Source organism: Sparus aurata, chromosome 13 (genome assembly GCF_900880675.1).
Source record: "Sparus aurata chromosome 13, fSpaAur1.1, whole genome shotgun sequence".
NCBI classification, from domain to species: Eukaryota; Metazoa; Chordata; class Actinopteri; order Spariformes; family Sparidae; genus Sparus; species Sparus aurata.
In genome coordinates, this window is record NC_044199.1 from 8189002 (window position 1) to 8207443 (window position 18442).

At 43.8% G+C, this 18442-nt stretch overlaps 1 protein-coding gene across 5 annotated transcripts in view; it reads left to right on the forward strand.

Annotated features, from left to right (window-relative positions):
- Positions 1-1952: 1952 nt before the first annotated feature.
- The window catches only part of LOC115594209 (Down syndrome cell adhesion molecule-like protein 1 homolog), a 56737-nt gene continuing 40247 nt past the window's right edge, over positions 1953-18442 (forward strand). For 3 of the 5 annotated variants that reach the window (XM_030438096.1, XM_030438097.1, XM_030438099.1), the window contains exons 1-3: positions 1958-2650; positions 12659-12979; positions 15834-15980. In XM_030438096.1, coding sequence (XP_030293956.1) covers positions 2395-2650; positions 12659-12979; positions 15834-15980 — 724 coding nt within the window. In that variant the 5' untranslated portion in view covers positions 1958-2394. Of the gene's footprint in view, positions 2651-12658; positions 12980-15833; positions 15981-18442 lie in introns of all 5 variants that reach the window. The other 2 variants (XM_030438100.1, XM_030438101.1) reach the window with 2 other exon arrangements.

Below are 18442 nucleotides of genomic sequence, written 5' to 3' on the forward strand. Positions count from 1 at the left end.
GTTCAGCCTTCAAGCAAATGGATACTTTAACTTTATCTCTTTCCACCACTCTGATAGTTGAAAGGTTAAAGAGACGGATTGCGCAGAGGTTTGTGATCAATATCATAAGTTTTTTTTTTCATGTTAATCCATCACATTATACAAATTATCTCATAGAATATGAACAAAAGTAAAACGTTTTACATAAATGAACATGCAAAAAATGTGATTATGTATATTTTGGGGGCGAGGATGTTTGATCCTGAATCAAACTGCCTGTTGTGGTGTGTACCTTTATACTTTCTACGAAACAAACCGTTATGTCATGTAAACTGTGTGTATTTAAAGAGTTGAGCATTTCATAATTTAATAAGGAGGACTATTACTTTACATAAGAGAAAAAATTAGATAATATTAAGCATATAATGCTCTTTAAATTATTTTTACCGTAAATACAGTTACGTTCCAGTCACCTTTTTCATTTAGATACTTCAGTATTTTATTTTATCTTATTTTATAACTACTTAAGCATTTTATTGTTTATCGTATATAGTACTTTATTGTTTCTATATTTGGCCTTGTACTTTGATTGTACTTGTTCTTGAATGTACCTGCTGCTATGACACCTAATTTTCCCTCAGGGATTAATATCTATCTATCTATCTATCTATCTATCTATCTATCTATCTATCTATCTATCTATCTATCTATCTATCTATCTATCATTAGAACACTTATCAAGGAGACTAAGTGGTCTACTCAAACTGAAATTAAATACACAAAAATGGTGTTGAAACAAACAAGAAGAGCAGAATTAAAGTCTAAAATGACAAACAAACAAACATTAGAATAATTAAAACCAGTCTTAATCTCCTGAAGTTGCTTTGGAAAACTTCTACAAAGTGTCACAGACATCCTCAGTCTCATCTACAAGGTCACACACCACCACGTCACTGTGCACGTGTGAGTGTGACCAGCAGGTGTCAGCAGTCAGCCGCACGTGGAGCCTGAAGCTGCGGTCAGATCAGCTGGCAGCGGCCGCTGTGGGGAGGAGTGAGGCTGCTGCTGCTGCTGCTGACCTGCTGCTCCTCAGGCTGCTTTGAGTTTAAAGTTAAAACCAACTTTTTCCAGTGATTCACCTCCGAGCCATCGGTGTCAAAATCAAAAGTCTAGATTTTTTTTTTTTTCTTTTCTTCTACTTCTTTTCCTTGGAGGCTGCGTTCATTTGTACTTTAAATGTGCTGGACGGGATGGGAAAACTTTTACTCTCATGAGATTTGACTTGCGATCAAAGTAATGATTAATAGAAGATGATGGAAATACAAAATTAAATCTTTATAGTTTCATGTATATGATAAACACCCCCCCCCCCCAAAAAACACACATCTCCAGTTTGATCTTCTCTGTCAACCTCCAAACCATCGTATTCAGTCCACACGTTTGCAGCCTCGGCTCTTATTTATCGATCAGCCCAAATGACACTGAAGGAACATAAAGTTCTTGTCTAAATTTAATAATTTCATCGCGATTTTTTTCGCTCTTTCGATGCCCGGAGGTTGGTTTATTTTATTCATTTATTTATTTATTTATTTTGCGCCTGGTGCAGCACAGGACCATTTCTCGGATCCACCTCTGGAATCCACACGGACCTTAAATATTCCATGAACTGGGAGTGTCCTGCAACTCACCGTCCTAATTTATGCTCATGCAGGGGAGAGCTTATCACATACGCAAAACAGAGCGGGGTGGAGAGGTGGGTGGTGGTGGTGGTGGTGGTGGAGCGGCGGTGTGGAAAGTTGCTCCCTGTCCTTAAAGGATGAACTGAAACCTCTCTTTCATAATTGGTCGGATTCACCTGCTGTGTTTTCACCTGCTGTGTTGAAGTGTCATGCCCCACACCCCGCTACTCCCTCTCTCTCTTCTCTCCTCCTCTCTCCTCCTCCTCCTCCTCCTCTCCATCTGCAGTGCATATCTGTGCGCAAATGTCTACGCACGTTCCATGGCTCCGAAAAGACAAAGAAAAACAGTCATTAGTGTGTGGTGTAGCTCCACGTCCCCGTGATAAACACCCGAACTCAGAGGGGGAAAAGACATGAACACGTTTTTTTAGAGTTTCCGCAGCAGCCTGAGCGGGTTCTTTCTTTCTTTTTCTTTTTTTTTTGTAGATCCATATTGCGCAAAAGAGAACGCGGTCATCAGGGGCGCACAGGTGGGTGCGCGCTCTCCAAGGTGCCAACACATCTGTCTGCGCGGCTCCACCGCTCACACAAACTGGCTTTTTTTGTTCCTTTTTTTTGGGGGGGGGGGGACACAACTGGACCAAAGACCCACCGTTCAGCTCACCAAGCCACCCGCGGCTTCGCTGTGGCCCCGTCGTTCTGCGGTGTTTGATTAGTGTAGGGAGGATGGATTTGTATGCACAGTAGTCTTGGGAGGAGAGGAGGGGACATGGGCGGGGCCGAGGCGCCTCTCATTTCCCCTCCATGCTTAGCGGGGCAGCAGGGCTGGAGAGACCTCCGGGGAGCACAGTCGCCAGTCCAGCACGGAGACCCGCCTGGCCAAAGAACCGCGCCTCACACTTGCCAGGATTGCCAAATATTCCTGAAAAATATACCTGCTATTTATGGCATGTGGCTTGTAACTTTACTCCTGCTGTACTCTCTCCAAGAAGGTAAGAGAAGGAAAAAAAGGGGGGAAAATTGCTTGAAATATTTCACACCGACTGCTGGAGTCCTGCGTGTTTGTTTGTTTGTTTGTTTGTTTATAAGTTGAATGAAAAGTGATAATCGATCGAAATTAATTGATTCGTGGCTGTGGATGGTGTGTGTGTGTGTATGTGTGTGTGTGTGTGGCTCCGTGCTTTTGATGTCTCATCGGCAGCCTTGTGATGAGGAATTGATTGGAAACGATTCTTTCAGTCAAAACCTATAAAAGCTGCAGCAGCTGAGCAGGTAGAGATCCGCTGACAGTGAAGGTGTCAAGTGATTTTTTTTTTCCCCTTCTTTTTGTGTGTGTGTGTTTTGTGGTTTTTCACGCAGCGGCCCCGTGATGCCTCCGATGGTGCTGATAGCACGGATTGTTTTCGCATTACCAACTCCAGTTATGAATATGTAAAATGGCTGAATAGGGAGAATGAGGTGCAAATAGAGAGGGAGGGTGAGAGATGGGAATGAAAACATGCATCGGCCCGCAATTATACCAATTGTTTCTTAGCTCAATTTTTGGAACAAATCCGCTCGAGATGTGTGCGCTCCCGTAAAGTTTGGAGGGGGGATTCTTGTGATTTGTGGGATCTTTGTGCGCTCATTGTGCAGCCTTTCTGCTAATTGCAGCTGTTTCCATGGACTATATTTGGCACAAGCGCTCTATTCTAACAGAGATGCGCTTATTTATTTTCAAATTTGATTTCCCCGGATGGGATGATTTTTAGGGTTTTAATTCTTTTTTTATGCGTGATGAGAAAATTACCATTTTCAAAATTGGATGACAAATAAAAGGCCTCTTTTTTTTCTTACATCGGCCTTAGTTTAATGGACCTCCACCCACATAAAGGCCATAATTAGTGCATTCACATGTGTCCTCCTTATTTGAATAATTTGCTCTCTTCATATTCTCTTTCTTTTTTAGATATAAACGGAGGTCTATTTGTTTAAATGGATTCCTTTTTTTTTCTCTGCCTGTATATGCAGCAAATCCCTGACCCTGTTGCAAAGTTGATCTTCCGCTATTACAGTGCATTATGATAATCCTGAACAAATCTGCGTCGAAAAATAACAGAAGTTTAACACTATCTCCACATGAGAGCTGTTTATGGGCCTTTGTGTGTCAGCCTGCCTGTTTGGAGCCATGTTTACGTGTTGTTCCGTCCTTATTAACGCAGGAACACAGGAGCTTAGGAGCTCGGGCCCTGAGAAGGTGTGATGTCTCTCACAAAGTGTTGGGTATGGATCGGCTGGGTGGAGAAATATGGCTGTTCTCGATCAAAATTAGGCAATGAGGTTCATTTATCCATTTCAAGTTGTGGCATGTCTGGCCAGCCTGTTTTCTTTCTTTTTTTTAAATATCAATTAGCATGTGTGCTGCTGTGGGTTGTTTCAACTCTCTTCAATTCAAATATTTGCAATTTGATTTAAATGATTCACTCAACTTGAGAGACGATGGTGTCCGGAATCATTTAAATATGCGCAAATTTATTCCGCCAAATGAGAAACTCCAGGGGCGTGGGTGCAGATTACAGACTTGCCCGGTCATGTTCCTCACTAATAGCGCACCTGGACCCCGCGGACGTGATCGCGCGCGTGTGCCAGCGCGTGCGTCCCGCCTCGTGTTTCTCTTTCTGTGTGTGTGTGCGCGCGCGTGTGTGTGTTGGTGTTGTCGGGCGCGCGGAGGAGGGGAAGTGACGGGGACACCCCTCCTGGTCTTGGACACTTTTTCGGTGCCATTTTTTTTTTCTTTTTTTTTTTGTGATTTCTGCAGGAGATGAACCGGAAATTCATTCATTTATTTTTATTTAAAACATTTTAAAACATATATGTCAGAACAAATTTCCACACCACTCAAAAAAAAAAAAAAAAAAATTTAAAATCTTCTTCAAAAAATTTTGTTAAATGATGTGAGAGGCTCTCAGGTTCAGGAGGCAGTTCGGGTGTGCGCGTAATTAACGGATCCTTTAGGAGGAAAAGGCTTGAAGGGTGACCAATTAAAGCACAATGCCTGTAATTTCTCTCTCTCTCAGTGATTTAATATATTATATGCAATTAAAAGAGGACTGATTGTGATTTTTAATTGGTGATTTGAAAACACAAAACTGCTTGTTTTTTTTTTTCTTCTGTCGTTTTAAAATCAAATTCACAGGTTTAATTTACTGGAATTACTGGATTAATTAGCAGTGAAGACATCAGTTGGGTTTTTTTTTTAATCTACAGGCCTGCTCGTGTTAGGCCTGTTTTTGAACCTGAAATTTTGAAATCAAATTCATTAAACATTAAAATGCTCAAAGAAATAAATAATTCTAACAATATAACTGGGATTTGATTCTGAGGTGTGAAAAGCAATAAGGTGATCCCTCACCCTGGCACACTCCTGTCCCCCTCCACTGCTCACCCGCTACAAATAGAAATATGCAAAAAAAAAAAAAAATCCTCCCCCTGCTTCCCTCCCCAGTCCAATTCCCCGTGCTGCCTTTGCAAGGCTGCACAATTAAAGCTGCAATCTGAACCACATAGGCTCCACTCAATGACAGAGCTGTGTGGTCCACAGGGGTGCCAATCATTACTCAGGCAGGGCACATGCAGGCCTACATTTTTTTTTTATTTACCATTACCTAACCCGGCATTATTTAATTTTCCAACAACAGCCAGTCTTAAAGAGGGTTAAAGGAGGAATATTGAGCTCTCAGTGTGACTTTGGGTGTGTTTTTCTGGAGCTTCAATGCACGATTTAAAATGAGGGAAACATGCTCCAACAAAAAACATTGCATTTAGAAACGAACACCCCTGTTGCTGGCCAGTTTTTGTTTTTAACCTCACTTTACACTCTTAACTATAAGAGCCAGCAGTCAGTTATCATCAAAACTACAAAAAAATGTCAGTCGTCCCTTTAATAATTCATCAACCAAAAATATCTGCACACAAATTTTTGTGTTTAATGCTATGTTGCCAAATGGCGGTTTAAAGAAGTGTGCCGGTGTAAGACTGTCAGCAGGGAAACCGGAGCTCATTGCACTTCCCAGCGCACCAATAGGATGTCGCGGCTCCGTCGCTGCTTTCCCATTCGTCCTCAAATTCATTATCATAAATCCCAAACGAGATTATGAATCGGGAACCAATTGTTTTTAAAACGACATCAACAAAAATAAAAGATGCAAATGAACGCCGTCGACGGCGAGAATCATTATTGTTATTTATTAATTTATTTGTGTATCCCCCCCTCCCTCCCCACCCAACAAGAACTCTGTATCACCAACACTGATGCTAAATTGAGCCGGACCTCCTCCCAAATTTTATTGGATGGCGGAGCTGCACATTTTTCAGAAGGAGGGGTGCGTTCGGCAAATGTCAAATCTCTGAAGCAAGTAGTTGTTTTTGTTGGATCTCTCTCCCTCTCCCTCTCCCTCTCTCTATCTCTATCTCCATCTCTCTCTCCATCTCCATCTCCATCCCTCCCTCCCTCCATCGCTTCCTCTCGCAGCAGCTCCCCTCCCTCTCTCTCCCTCATCACTAGGCAGAATTAAAGGTTGGGGGAGGGGCAGTTTATGCAGACTGTGCTGGGACTTGTGATCCACAGATTTGATATTCACATTAAGAGAGAAACTGGCTGCTTTGATGTGAGGGGGGAGCAGGTCTCAGGGGACTGCTGAAGTAGCACACTTTTTTTTTTTTTTTTTTACTGACACAGCACAGGCCGGGGGGGGGGGGGGGATGTTAGCGATGGGGGGGTGGGATGGGTGGGTGTTAGGAGCCGATTGTTGGGGACAGGGTGTACAGAAAGACAGAAGGTGGGCAGCAAGCGATACCCCACATTGTTGATTGGATGTCACCCCGACAGCCCCCTCCACCCGCCAACCACCTACTTATGCCAGACCCCCCCGAGGATTATCCATAAGATTACACCTTTCTTCACCCCCCTGCCCGCACCCACACCAATATTCAATTCACACCCCTTCTCGCGGTGCGTCTCCTCCCTCCTCCTCCTCCGCCCCTGCTGCTTTATTTCTCCGCACACGGTTCCCAGTCCTCGTGGCCCCCTTTATCAAAAAAGACAAACTTTCATTCCCCCCCTCCCGAAAAAAAAAAAAAAAAACACCTGAAGGATGAGTGACAGAGAGGTGGCACAGGTTGGAAAATGAAGCCGTTTTCTGAGCAGTCAAGGGGGGAGAGACGATGGAGAGGTGTTTTTTTTTTTTTTTTTGACAGTTCTCACGGCTGATGCGCTTGTCTCGGTTAAGTTGGATCGTACTTTTGACCTTTGCCACGTATCGGTAAATCCAATAACGGTGAAATGCTTGTGAAAATGATTCTGCCGTGAGAAAGGAATGTAAAAAGACAGAGAGGAGAAGAACATGCGGCGGGGCGCAGGGAGCTCTGGGTGAGAGAATGTGTGAGGGTTTTCTGGGGTTTGTTTACCTCCTCATCACAATACAGTCGTGAGCCTCAAGTGTGCGTGTGTGTGTGTGTGCATGCGCTCCTGTGCACACTCGCATCCTGGAGAGGCGTAGATCAGCTGCATTATGCATGATGAAACCTTGCATAGGTTATGACTTCTGCCTCTCTGACATACATATTCATGCGTGGCTCTCTGGCAGGATGTATAAAATAGTGGCTGCGACTCTTGACAGCCTAAGCTTTTGGCTCGAGCGGCGCCGTCAGTTGCTCCAACACCTTCCAGAGAGGGGCTGCTTTTTCTCTGTGTCTGAACGGGGTTGATGAAGCCTCCTGGGTGCAGGTGAACTGCAGCAGCAGCAGCAGCAACACCGGAGCCCCACAGCTGTGGTCAATACTGCTATCAGGGAGCCGAGTGTCCAAACGCTGCTGGAGTCAGATGTTTGTGGACGTGCATCGCTGAGAAAAGGTGGTGTCACTGAAATGAGCAAAGGGCACCATGCGAATGTGATCTACGCGTCCCATTGTGTTAAAGCGTGCTTACAGTGGTTTTTTTCTCCCTCCATCTGTTAAGGCGATGTTTTTTCAGTCCTGGTCCTCGGGGAGCCCTGTCCCGCGTCCCGGCCCCAACACACCTGATTCAAATGATCAGCTCGTCATCAAGCTCTGCAGAAATCAACCCGTTCATTTGGATCAGGTGTGTTTGGAGAAGGGACACAGTTAAACAGGACGGCCCAGAGGATCAGCTGATTGACAGAAAATGAACTAATTTGATTATTGTGACAGTAATTGGAAGATTTTTCCCTTTTTTCTGTTTTTATTTCATCATAAGGAAAATATGTTTAGGTTTTGTGCTGTTAGCTGGATAAAACAAGACATGTGAAGACCCCACAAGGACTGTTTTTCCCTCTATTTTCTGACATTGTAAAGTCCAAATAATTGACCTGTTCATAAAAGGAAATTGACAGATTCATCACTAACGATATAATTGAAATCACTGAGTTGTAGTCCTGGATTAATGCAGGAATGTCACCTGTCACGGAATGTTGAGACATGGACAAAAAAAAAATTAGATCTTTAGTGTTCAAACTCAGCTTTATTTTTGTTAATTCAGTGTGAACGCAATGTGTTAATAACAATAGCTGTTAAAATCTGCTAATTGAGTAAAAAAAAGAACACCCTTATAACTAGCAAACAGTGTCTGTTATATCCTACTGTAGTGGTTGTAAGAATGAGTGATATGGCTCAATATGATCGATACATATATCACTTTATTTTGAAATCACCTCAAAAGCACTTCATAAATGCTACAACAAACATATCATGATATTTTTACCATCTACGTCGATGGATATTACATCAGTATCTTCAGGGTGGCTGTTGGCACTTTCACAAAAACAGATTTTGATAAATAATCATCAGTAAGATGAGTAAAATGATTAAGTGAGTAAAATAGTCCGGTAATTCAGTTACTGTAACGCCTTTAAAACCAGGACAAGACTAAAACACACAGTTTAATCAGCTTGTCACAATGTCCACAATCTAAGACAGCATATTTTTATATCACAATAACAATATGATATCAATATATTGCACAGTAGTGGCTGGATGTGTCCTGTTAGCGTGCTGGTCTGACAGGATGTTGACTCTTCCACCTGCTCATCGTGGTGTCTTACCGTCAACACCGGAGTCGAAATAGTACCTGTCCTTTTCCCCTCGACATCCCTATGAAGCAAAAGTTTTGTAAAAACTTGAGTTGCAGAAGTTTAAGCATCAGTTTGCAACAAAACAAACCAACTAGTCAACAATGCTTCAATAAAACAACAATGAATTAAGACTTAAGGTTATGATGAACTGGTCTGTTTGGCCAGTTGAGCCTGTCATTGGTTAAACATGACATCGTTCCCTGTTCTGATGTTTGATGATGATGATCGAACGTCAATATCAGAAAGTTGTTCGGCAGCTACGTGTCAGGGTGAACTGGCCCAACTTGAATTTCATCTGTGACGTTTCAGTGCTTTCCCATTCGGATTAACAAAACGCGGATGTGTTTACCGTTCAGCCTCTGCGGTTCACCTCGCTGCTGGATGCGCGTGACTTTTTGTCTTCACGTCACACGAGCCGTCTGTACAGGTGGGCACAGGTGGTATGTGATATTTGGACTGTTGGTCTTAAATGGGGTGGAAACGCCACCCCTCTGGCACAGTGCGGGGCTTTGCCAGGTGAGTTTTGGAGTGCGCCCAGTGTGACGCTCCAGCGCCGCTGTGCCTGACCACACCTAACCAAACAAGGACTTTCTCATCCTGGTACAGATTAAATGAACGCTCTCTATAGGCGGTCTACTTGTCCTGTTGTCCCCCTCTGTGCCGTCCTCCATCACTCCAGAAGCTTTTCTTCTTTTCTTTTTTTTTTTGGCCCAACCTGTAAATATTTGAGAATTTTGGGCTTGTTGACTTGAAGTTTCTAAATTTAGACTCTTCAGTGGGTCACTGTTGTTAGGTTAAATTGTTGCATTGTTTTTCTTTTTATTCAGTCACAGCTTTCAAGTGCCAGCGCCACCATGGCAACCCACTCTGTCTCCTCCCAGTGTGACTGAGCGCCGAGAGCTGCTTTTGGAGTGTTTATGTGCATGCGTGTCTGTGTGTGTGTGTGTGTGTTGGGCGAGTGCGTGTGTGGCTCGCCTGGTTTTGACAGGCTCTGAGTGGTGGGAGTTTGCTCTGATCCCCTTTCTATTCCACTTCCCGCTCCATCAGTCCCAGTGCAACCCCAGCCCCCCAGTGCCCGGGCCCCCCAGGCCATATAATCTACTGTATGAGAGGGCCTCCTGCTGCCCAGCCCCCCCCCACCCCCCGAGCTCTCAGGGTGACCCCCTCACTCCTCCACTTTAGTCCTGTCCCCCCATTGGGAGATTATAGATATTGCAATCTTTAATATGGGCTTTATGCTCAGGGGCCATTATCAGTAATCTGCAGAGGGGAGGGAGTCTGACCTGGTTTTTGCAGCCCACCACCGGACTGCCAGACACATTTTCATATACCATCTGTAACATTCTGCCCAGCTTTATCAATCTCCAGTCTACAAGGGACAGAAGCACTTCTTTGAAAAGGAAGCGGGAATTATTAACAAACCCTCCTGGATTCAGAGTGATAGCTGTCTTCGATCTGGTGCGCTGAGCTTACTGGCAGCACCGTGACACTGTTGATGGTGGTGATTAATTTCTGCCAGGTTTTATTTGTTCATGTTTTCCCTGCCATAGCTTAAAGCCACCGCTCGTGAAAGTCGCGGCTTAAACAGTAAAGTATGAGTGTTTGGTTGCGCCGGATGATCAGATACTATATTTGTTTTCAGTCCCGATTTCTTGCGCTCGATTCAGAGTTCGTCTTTGCTCTCAGTGTCAAATCTGATGGCACAAGGGCTTTCATGCAGATGTTTTTGGTTGTACTAACTTCAAGACACTGGTTTAGCTGGTGCAGCACATTCGTCATCATAAAGAACAATACACAGACAAACAGTGAACAAAAGCAATAAAGTTATTAAGAACAGAACAGGGATCGATCTAAGTTTTTAAACTGTTCACACACTGAAGACACTGAGTGAAGGGAGCCACTCTGATTGGTGCGCTGTACGTTACACTACGTGCAGCACTGCTATTTAAAGTGAACATAACAATTAACCAGTGACAAAGTCCGATGGATGATCTAAACCACGGGGGAGTCGAAACCTTTTAGATTTTTTAAAAATGAGTCAATAATTCATGATTTTTCAAACAAAAAAACAAATATTCCCAAGTTGTTGCCTCAGTTGTGAGAATCTGCAACACGTTGTAATAATCATCATTACTGAATGGTAAATTAATGCTTAATTTAACAAACCGCGAAATGCTTTATAAACTGTCTGTAATGCAAAGTGTAGCACTATTGCAACTTAATGATAAACAAGTGCTCAATAACAATTGCTTGGTTATCTTAGAGTATTAAAAGCAGAATAACTATAAATTAAAGTAAATTTAACATTTTATAATGATGGTTGTTACAAAATGGTAAATCTGGGGCCGTCTTTGTCGCATGTGATCATGAATTAAATATCTTTGAGTTCTGGTGTGTTGATCAGACAAATCCAGCGACTGGATGACCACACATTGGACTTTATTGACCAAAATGATTAATCAGTTTATCAAAATAAATATAAAGATGAATCTATAAGGAAAGCAATAATTAGTTGCATCCATATAGTGTAAGTTTTTATCCATCTCCACATCTTAAGTTCTGTTTTACCTGATATTTTGGCAGCAGTCTGCCCTGAAAAGTGACCCAGTGGACATATTTTCAGCAGATATTCAACTGTCTGGTTCATTTAGGTTCGTATAGTCAAATCAATTTATTTATAATGCCCAAAATGACAGCCACATTGCCTCAGTGGACTTGTGGCTGAGACCCTCGATTCAGAAAACACCCTGATGTGACCACCGAAACACCTGAACCTCTCAAAAGTCAGACTGTTGATTCTACCATTCAAAATGTCCATTCATGTTGTTCAATTATATGTAACTGATAATTAAGCAATTTCAACAAGCAGTGTTTATTAGGAGAGAAACAGAGAATAATAATAATATCGATATCATTTTTTTTTTTAAAAGGTGAGAACACACACATTTATGACTGAGCAGTTCCCTGAATGCTAATTTGATCCAATTTGGATCAAAATCCTCCGTCGCTCGGTGTCTGTCAGCATCCTCCATGATGTTTTACAGACTCTCCGTGCTGAACATTACCAGGGTGATGAACATGTGGCGGGATGGTGTGTATTAGATGATATAATTCAGGACCAGTGGTGGCTGACATCCACATCTGTCCATCAGCAGCACTCTGCTTTCTCTTCTAATCTTTCTTCTAATGACCCCAAATTTGAGACACCCCCCACACACACACTCACACTCTTCTCATTTCCCTCTTCTCACTCTCCTTTCTCTGTCGGAGCTGTATGTGTTTAATCTGAGTGCCAATGAAGAACATTCCATAAGTGTGTGTGTGTGTCTGTGTCTGTGTGTGCGTGCGTACATTTGTGTGTGTGTTAAATATGTAAGGAGATTAAATAGACTTAAATCTCTGCGTCTGGCATAGAAATTCCAATCACATAACCTATCATCGCGTTCCCTCTCTCTCTCTCTCTCTCTCTCTCTCTCTCTCTCTCTCTCTCTCTCTCTCTCTCTGTGTGTGTGTCTGCTTGTGTATGTGTGCACTCACTGTACGGAGGTAACAGGCTCCTCCCCCCCCGCCGCCGATCCACCTAAACCATCACAGGCTTTAGCCCAAATCCCTGGCTTTCTGGATCACATGACTGATGTTTGCAGCTGGACATTTGACATACATTTGTTATGATTATTTTGCCACACATTTGAAGGACATTCCCGCTCTGTCCATTTTTTTTTTTCATCCATTAATGTGACACTGATTGCTTTAAATCAATGAATCCTGTTCGCCTGTTGTTTATACCACATGACAGGGGCTCATCGCCGACCTCTGACCTCAACCTCGGCCTCCTGCGTGATTTTTTGGTTTGTCTGTTTGTCCCCCTTGCAGTACACAGTGAGGATGTGGGCTCTACCAGGCTGTACTTTGTGAATGCCTCCCTGCAGAGGGTAACCTACTCCAGCTCGGTGGGGGTGTCCCTGCCCTGTCCAGCAGGGGGCACCCCCAGTGCCATACTGCGCTGGTACCTGGCCACCGGCGACGACATCTACGACGTGCCCCACATCCGACACGTGCACGCCAATGGCACCCTCCAACTGTACCCCTTCTCGCCCTCTGCCTACAACAGCTACATCCACGACAACGACTACTTCTGCACTGCCGAGAACCAAGCCGGCAAGATCCGCAGCCCCAACATCCGCATCAAAGCTGGTGAGTCTGAAAAAAGCAAAACAAGGCCTCAGAGTTATAAAAGAAGGGGGTTATGGAGCAAGAGGTCAAAGTGACACACAACATGATGAGGAACGGAGGAAATAGAGACAGGTTGTGAAAGCACGAAGTAGAGCAGATGTGATTGGCAGCTGCAGGAAAAAAGCCCAACCCACACACAGAATCACCTGCCCTAAAATAGCCCATCTCGACCTGAACACAGATTGACCTAGAACACAGTCTACAGAGAGAACATCTGCATCGCATACTACACCAGGCCGAGGCCTTCGCTCACACCTATTTGACTGAGCTGGTGATGGACCGCTGCACTTTATACCGACCTAACCCCTTCAGCTCCATCTACGGCACGGCACCATCTGGTCGGATGAAAACCCAAAACACAGCCCCGACAGTACTTAGAGTGAGGCAGCGAGTCTGATGTGATCTTTTTAGATGATATAACCAGATTGGATGAGGAGGGGAAAAAGTGTGACAATAGGTTGGATCGCATTACAGGCTCATTCTCATTGACGGCCCTTCACTTTTTAAAAAGGACAGCACAATGAAGGCCACCCGGAGCTTGACAGCCACTTGGATGTTTTTCGAGCGAGGCTGTTTTTTAAAGCTTTGCAAGGTGTGAAGAGTCATCAACACCTGGTGATAAGGAGGTATGGTTAAAGTATCAGTGACCAGATCACCGTTTCCTCCTTCCGTCCTCCCGAAATGCATTTTCAATATGCTGGTACCTTTCAAACAGAAATACCTCTTTTCAGAAATCACAACAGGACCTAGAATGGCCCTCAGTAGAGAGTATACCTCCGCCAAGGCCCAACATTCCCCTTTTGTAGGTACCAGTCACGTAAATAAAACAGATTATTCCCTGGGAAATTGGGATGTTGTAAAAAAAAAAAATCAAAATAACTAAAACTCCCTATCGTTGCATTGCAAAGTGAGAAAAAGAAATCCTGAATTCGTCCTTTAATCCGGATCTGCACCAAAATTTAATGGGGTCTACTCTGGGCCGAAAACCCATCCTCCATTCCATTCCTCAAGTTTCATTTTTTTGTGTAATCCTGCTCACAAACCAACCAATTAATTATTTTCAAGAGTCAGTTGTTAAAGAATCAATCAATAAACTCAGTGAAAGTAGTCTATTCTATTTTTTTTATTTTTGACCAAAAGCTGCCTCTGTTGCCATCTTCTTCTCTCCTCTGTCCTCTTTCTCCTCCCTGCTCCCGCCTCCTTCCGAGCCATCCTCTTGTGCCAGACTAAATATAGCCACAGCACACTTCTTTAATTATCTCTCATTAACAAACCTAACTGGTGCTTTTCATTGATTGGACCTCGCGAGGCTGCTTTAATAAGCCAGACCTCATCAGAAGTAAAGCAGTACATCTGGGGGTTTGGGTTCCTCCAGCCCTAGAACCGGCAGTGATACGTGAAGAAGAACAGACAGTTACATCAAAACCACAGCTGGAACAAAAGCTACAGCTGGATGATAGTTACACTGCATCTATTGTCCCCTCCCCTCCTTCCCATCATTCATTCGGGCCACTCGGTCCCTCCCCCTTCCCTCCTGCCGTCAACATCTGTTTTCATATTCTGCCTCCCAACACCGACCTGAACTAATACTCATATTCATTCTAATACTAATACTAGCGCCAAGTTGAGGATTTGAGCCAGGACCCTGAGCTGCATGCCAGCCGGTTGCTGCCTTCATTCCCACATGACCCTAAAGCCTAGCCTCAGGAGACGAGGGATTAGCATGAACCAAACATCCTGCAGCCAGCGGCCTCTGGTCGGCAGCTCTGGTGCACAGGTTACAGTCAGTCAGGGATGCTTTGTGTCGGGGTTCGGTCCTGTGGCCGCCGCGCCGCACTAATTGACAATCATCGGAATCACCTTCACTGCTTCATGGCTAACAACAAAGTCACATCAGTGGTGTTCCTTCTCTATTATTCCAAAAGAACTTGACAGATCTGATTTATTCTCCTCGACTGTTCAAAGGAGATGAAAATTTACATGCACTTGCATGTGTTTCCCTCTTGCAGCGGGAATGTATGCATGCTGTCATCGTGTCTGTTACCAGGGAAGGGATTTCGCACCAGTTTCTTAGCAACCTTCGGATACGTCCTAGCTTTCATGTGATTTTGCTAATGAGTCCCCGCTCATTCACCAGAGTGTAAAATATTGCATGAAGCTGCATAAACTGAAGCGCCAGCAACCTTTATTTGGTTTAGTTTGAGTGTGCGGCTCAGTGCTTTTTTCCTAATAAAGTTGTGTACGCAAACAGTCGATCGGTCTTTCATGATGATGTCACGCCAAAGCTGAAAAAAAATAATTTCCATGATTACCCCGCTTAATGGCGGCTCGCGCCATTTATGGTGAAAGCAGAGGCAGGATTAGAAGAGTTCAAACAATACACAAGAGTGGGCCAGTAATTTCCAATGAATACATGTGGAGTGCTGTGGTAATTGATGAAAGGCTGTTTTGCTCTGGAGTGTTAATGTGTTGTTTTTGATGATGTAAACACAAGCAGATTATTGTTTTTGTCTCGAAACAGGCTAACACTGAACTATTACGTGATTAAAACGGAAACAGCCATGATGTTCATTTATTTTCAACACATATTCTGGATAGCTGATGAAGATGTTTTACATAGATTATGAATATCTTCAAATTTGACCTCTTTTAAGAAAAAACAAACAACCCTTCATTGTGTTTGTGCCCGGCTGGAAAAACACCTCAAGTTACATTAAGTCGATCAAGTGTCAGCACACCTCGGCTATTCATCGGCAGGGAAATAATCCTGCCTTTTTAAAGCTCGAGAATCAACTTTCTCTGTGTGTTTTTGTAGTTTTCAGGGAGCCCTACACCGTGCGGGTGGCGGACCAGCGCTCGATGCGGGGCAACGTAGCTGTGTTCAAGTGCCTCATCCCCGCCGCCGTGCAGGAGTACGTCAGCGTCGTGTCCTGGGAGAGAGACACTGTTTCCATCGTCCCAGGTAAGACAAATAAAACATGAGTGAATGTGGAATTATCCTGGGATGGACAGCTTGGTTTCTTTTTAACAGCAGAGGTGGGACAGAGTTATTGTTTTGCAACTGAGAAATGTGTCTCAAGTCCCGGGTCCTAAACTTTGAATTTCAAGGCCCAAACAAGTATGTGCTCCACTAAAAACCTATCTTGGAAGAAATGTAATATTATTTCTTCAAGGTTCTGTTGGATTGGTTGAAAACACAACATTAACTTCCTCCTGAAAAGTTACACACCTTTTTTTTTGCTGATTGGACAGACGCACTGTCCATCTTTTAAACAGGAAGTAGGTGCCACTTGCATTTTATCATGGATCCCACTGCTTTTCTCGCAGGTACCAGCCTACTCTGCTTCTGATTGGCTGGCGTCTTTGGCACAGCTTCAATGGCAAAAAAATCCTTTCTTTTCTTATTTTCCTGTCGACAGGAGAAGGCAAGAAAATACGTTTATGTTGTTTGTGTCAGTTTTGTTGATTTGATCTGATTTGTGGTTGTTTTTTTCCCAGTTGCCATGGTGATTTGCGCTTCAGGGCCAGTTCATGTCATCATGAATTGATCATGAATCCTGATTCATGAATTGATTCTCGTCCCCTTTTTAAAAAATCACTTTTAAATCTTCAGGCTTTGGGGAAGGCATCTTGTATTTTAAAGTCAAAGGGCTTAGAGCCAAGTGAAGTCACAAGTCACTGCTATTAAAGTCCAAGTCGATTCTAAAGTTATCAAATTTGTGACTCGAGTCCACGCCTCTGTTTCACAGGATGTCGGTATGTCTTTATCTCCTCTGTTTGTGTGTGTGTTTGTGTGTATGAGGACGGTTGATGCACCGCTGTGCTCCATGTTTGACTGCACTCTTAACTCGTGTCTTCTGTCTGCTCACTGTTCTGGATCACTGATCCGGTCCCCGCCATCCTCCATCCCCCCCCCCATGTTCTCTTTGCCTGTATCTTCTCCCTCGCTCTCCTTCGTCTTCCTCCTCTTCTCGCAGACATTTCCCTCTCTGCTATCACTGCCTTTACCGCTCCTCACATACAGTTACTCCCCCCCAATGTCAATAATTGTGACTGACACTGCATTAGACCGACTCTCTCCCATGTCGCACGACTCTCCCACTGTTCCTCTTCATCAGATCTATTTCTGTCCTCTCCCTGCTTGTCTTTACCACCATGTCCTTGAAGAACAGGGCCGCAATTAGAGACACGGGATGTCAATAGGACTGTGCCCCCACATTCATCTTCATTAACCTCATTTGTGTGTGTGCAAGAGGGAGAGAAAGAGAAATGCAGTGTTCAGGATTTTTTTTTTGGGGGGGGGGGGTTTGTTTGAGAATACATTATGAGTTTTTTTGGGTGTGATTATACATTGTGTGTATATTAGAGGTGTGCGCATGATTGTTTTCCTGCAATAACCATGCGGGAGAGGAGGGATGAGAGACAGAGAAGAAAAATGAAGCAAAGGAGGAGAAGCAAGGAGGGTAGTAGGGCAAGAATGGCCTCAGGTCCTGGCAGATGGCGTTTTATATTATATGTATGCAAAACACACAGACACTGTGTCACACATGCGCATGCACCAAGGTTGTGGTTATTTTGTTTTTGTTCAGACATTTCAGTGTGTTTTTGTCAGTTTTTTGTGTGAAGCCTTAAAGTGTTTTACCGTACTTTGTGTGACATTTGTGTCCTGACAGGAAGCTGCTACATTACGGACATACATAATCATTTTATGGACATTTTAAAAAGTTCATTTTTGACTTCATTTGCAGCTACAAACACGCAAAAATACGCTTTTTCTTTTAAAATTCTGATTGATTACATGTTATTTTCTTATTTTTCCCCACACACAACTCCTTATTTTCTTTGCACATTGCAGAATAATCAAATTGGTCTTTGTCGCTCTAAACCGATAAATAGTTCCTCTGATCGCCAAACGTAAACACGAGTCGATCTGGTTTAGATAGCCCTCCGTGTGTATTTATGGCCCTTACGTATGGGGTGTTGCTGTGCACACAGTCATGAGGCTGCTGTGTGTAATTAGGGGTATATAGGTCAGTTGATGAGCAGTGAGTGTGAGGATCAGATGTTGAACATGAAGAGCCGCGCACTGAACGCCGAGCATTCGCTTCCCTACGAACAAGCACTGCTGATGTGTTTGCGTTAAACCTTGACCCCCCCCGACCTCCGCGTTCCTCAACGTGGTGACCTCATTATCCTCACAGCCAATCACCGCAGTCACAGTCTGCAAAAATAACGCGCTCATGGTCTGAATACCGTCAGTGCACTCTCACATGGATGCACACAAAGTACACAAACATGCACACAAACAGAGAATGTCCATGTACAGTAGATACATGTATTGTAAACAGTGTAATGTGAAGCTTCATTGATGCTGATCTCCAACTCTAACACCGCCGGTCAAACTCTCTCTCTCTCTCCGCTGCT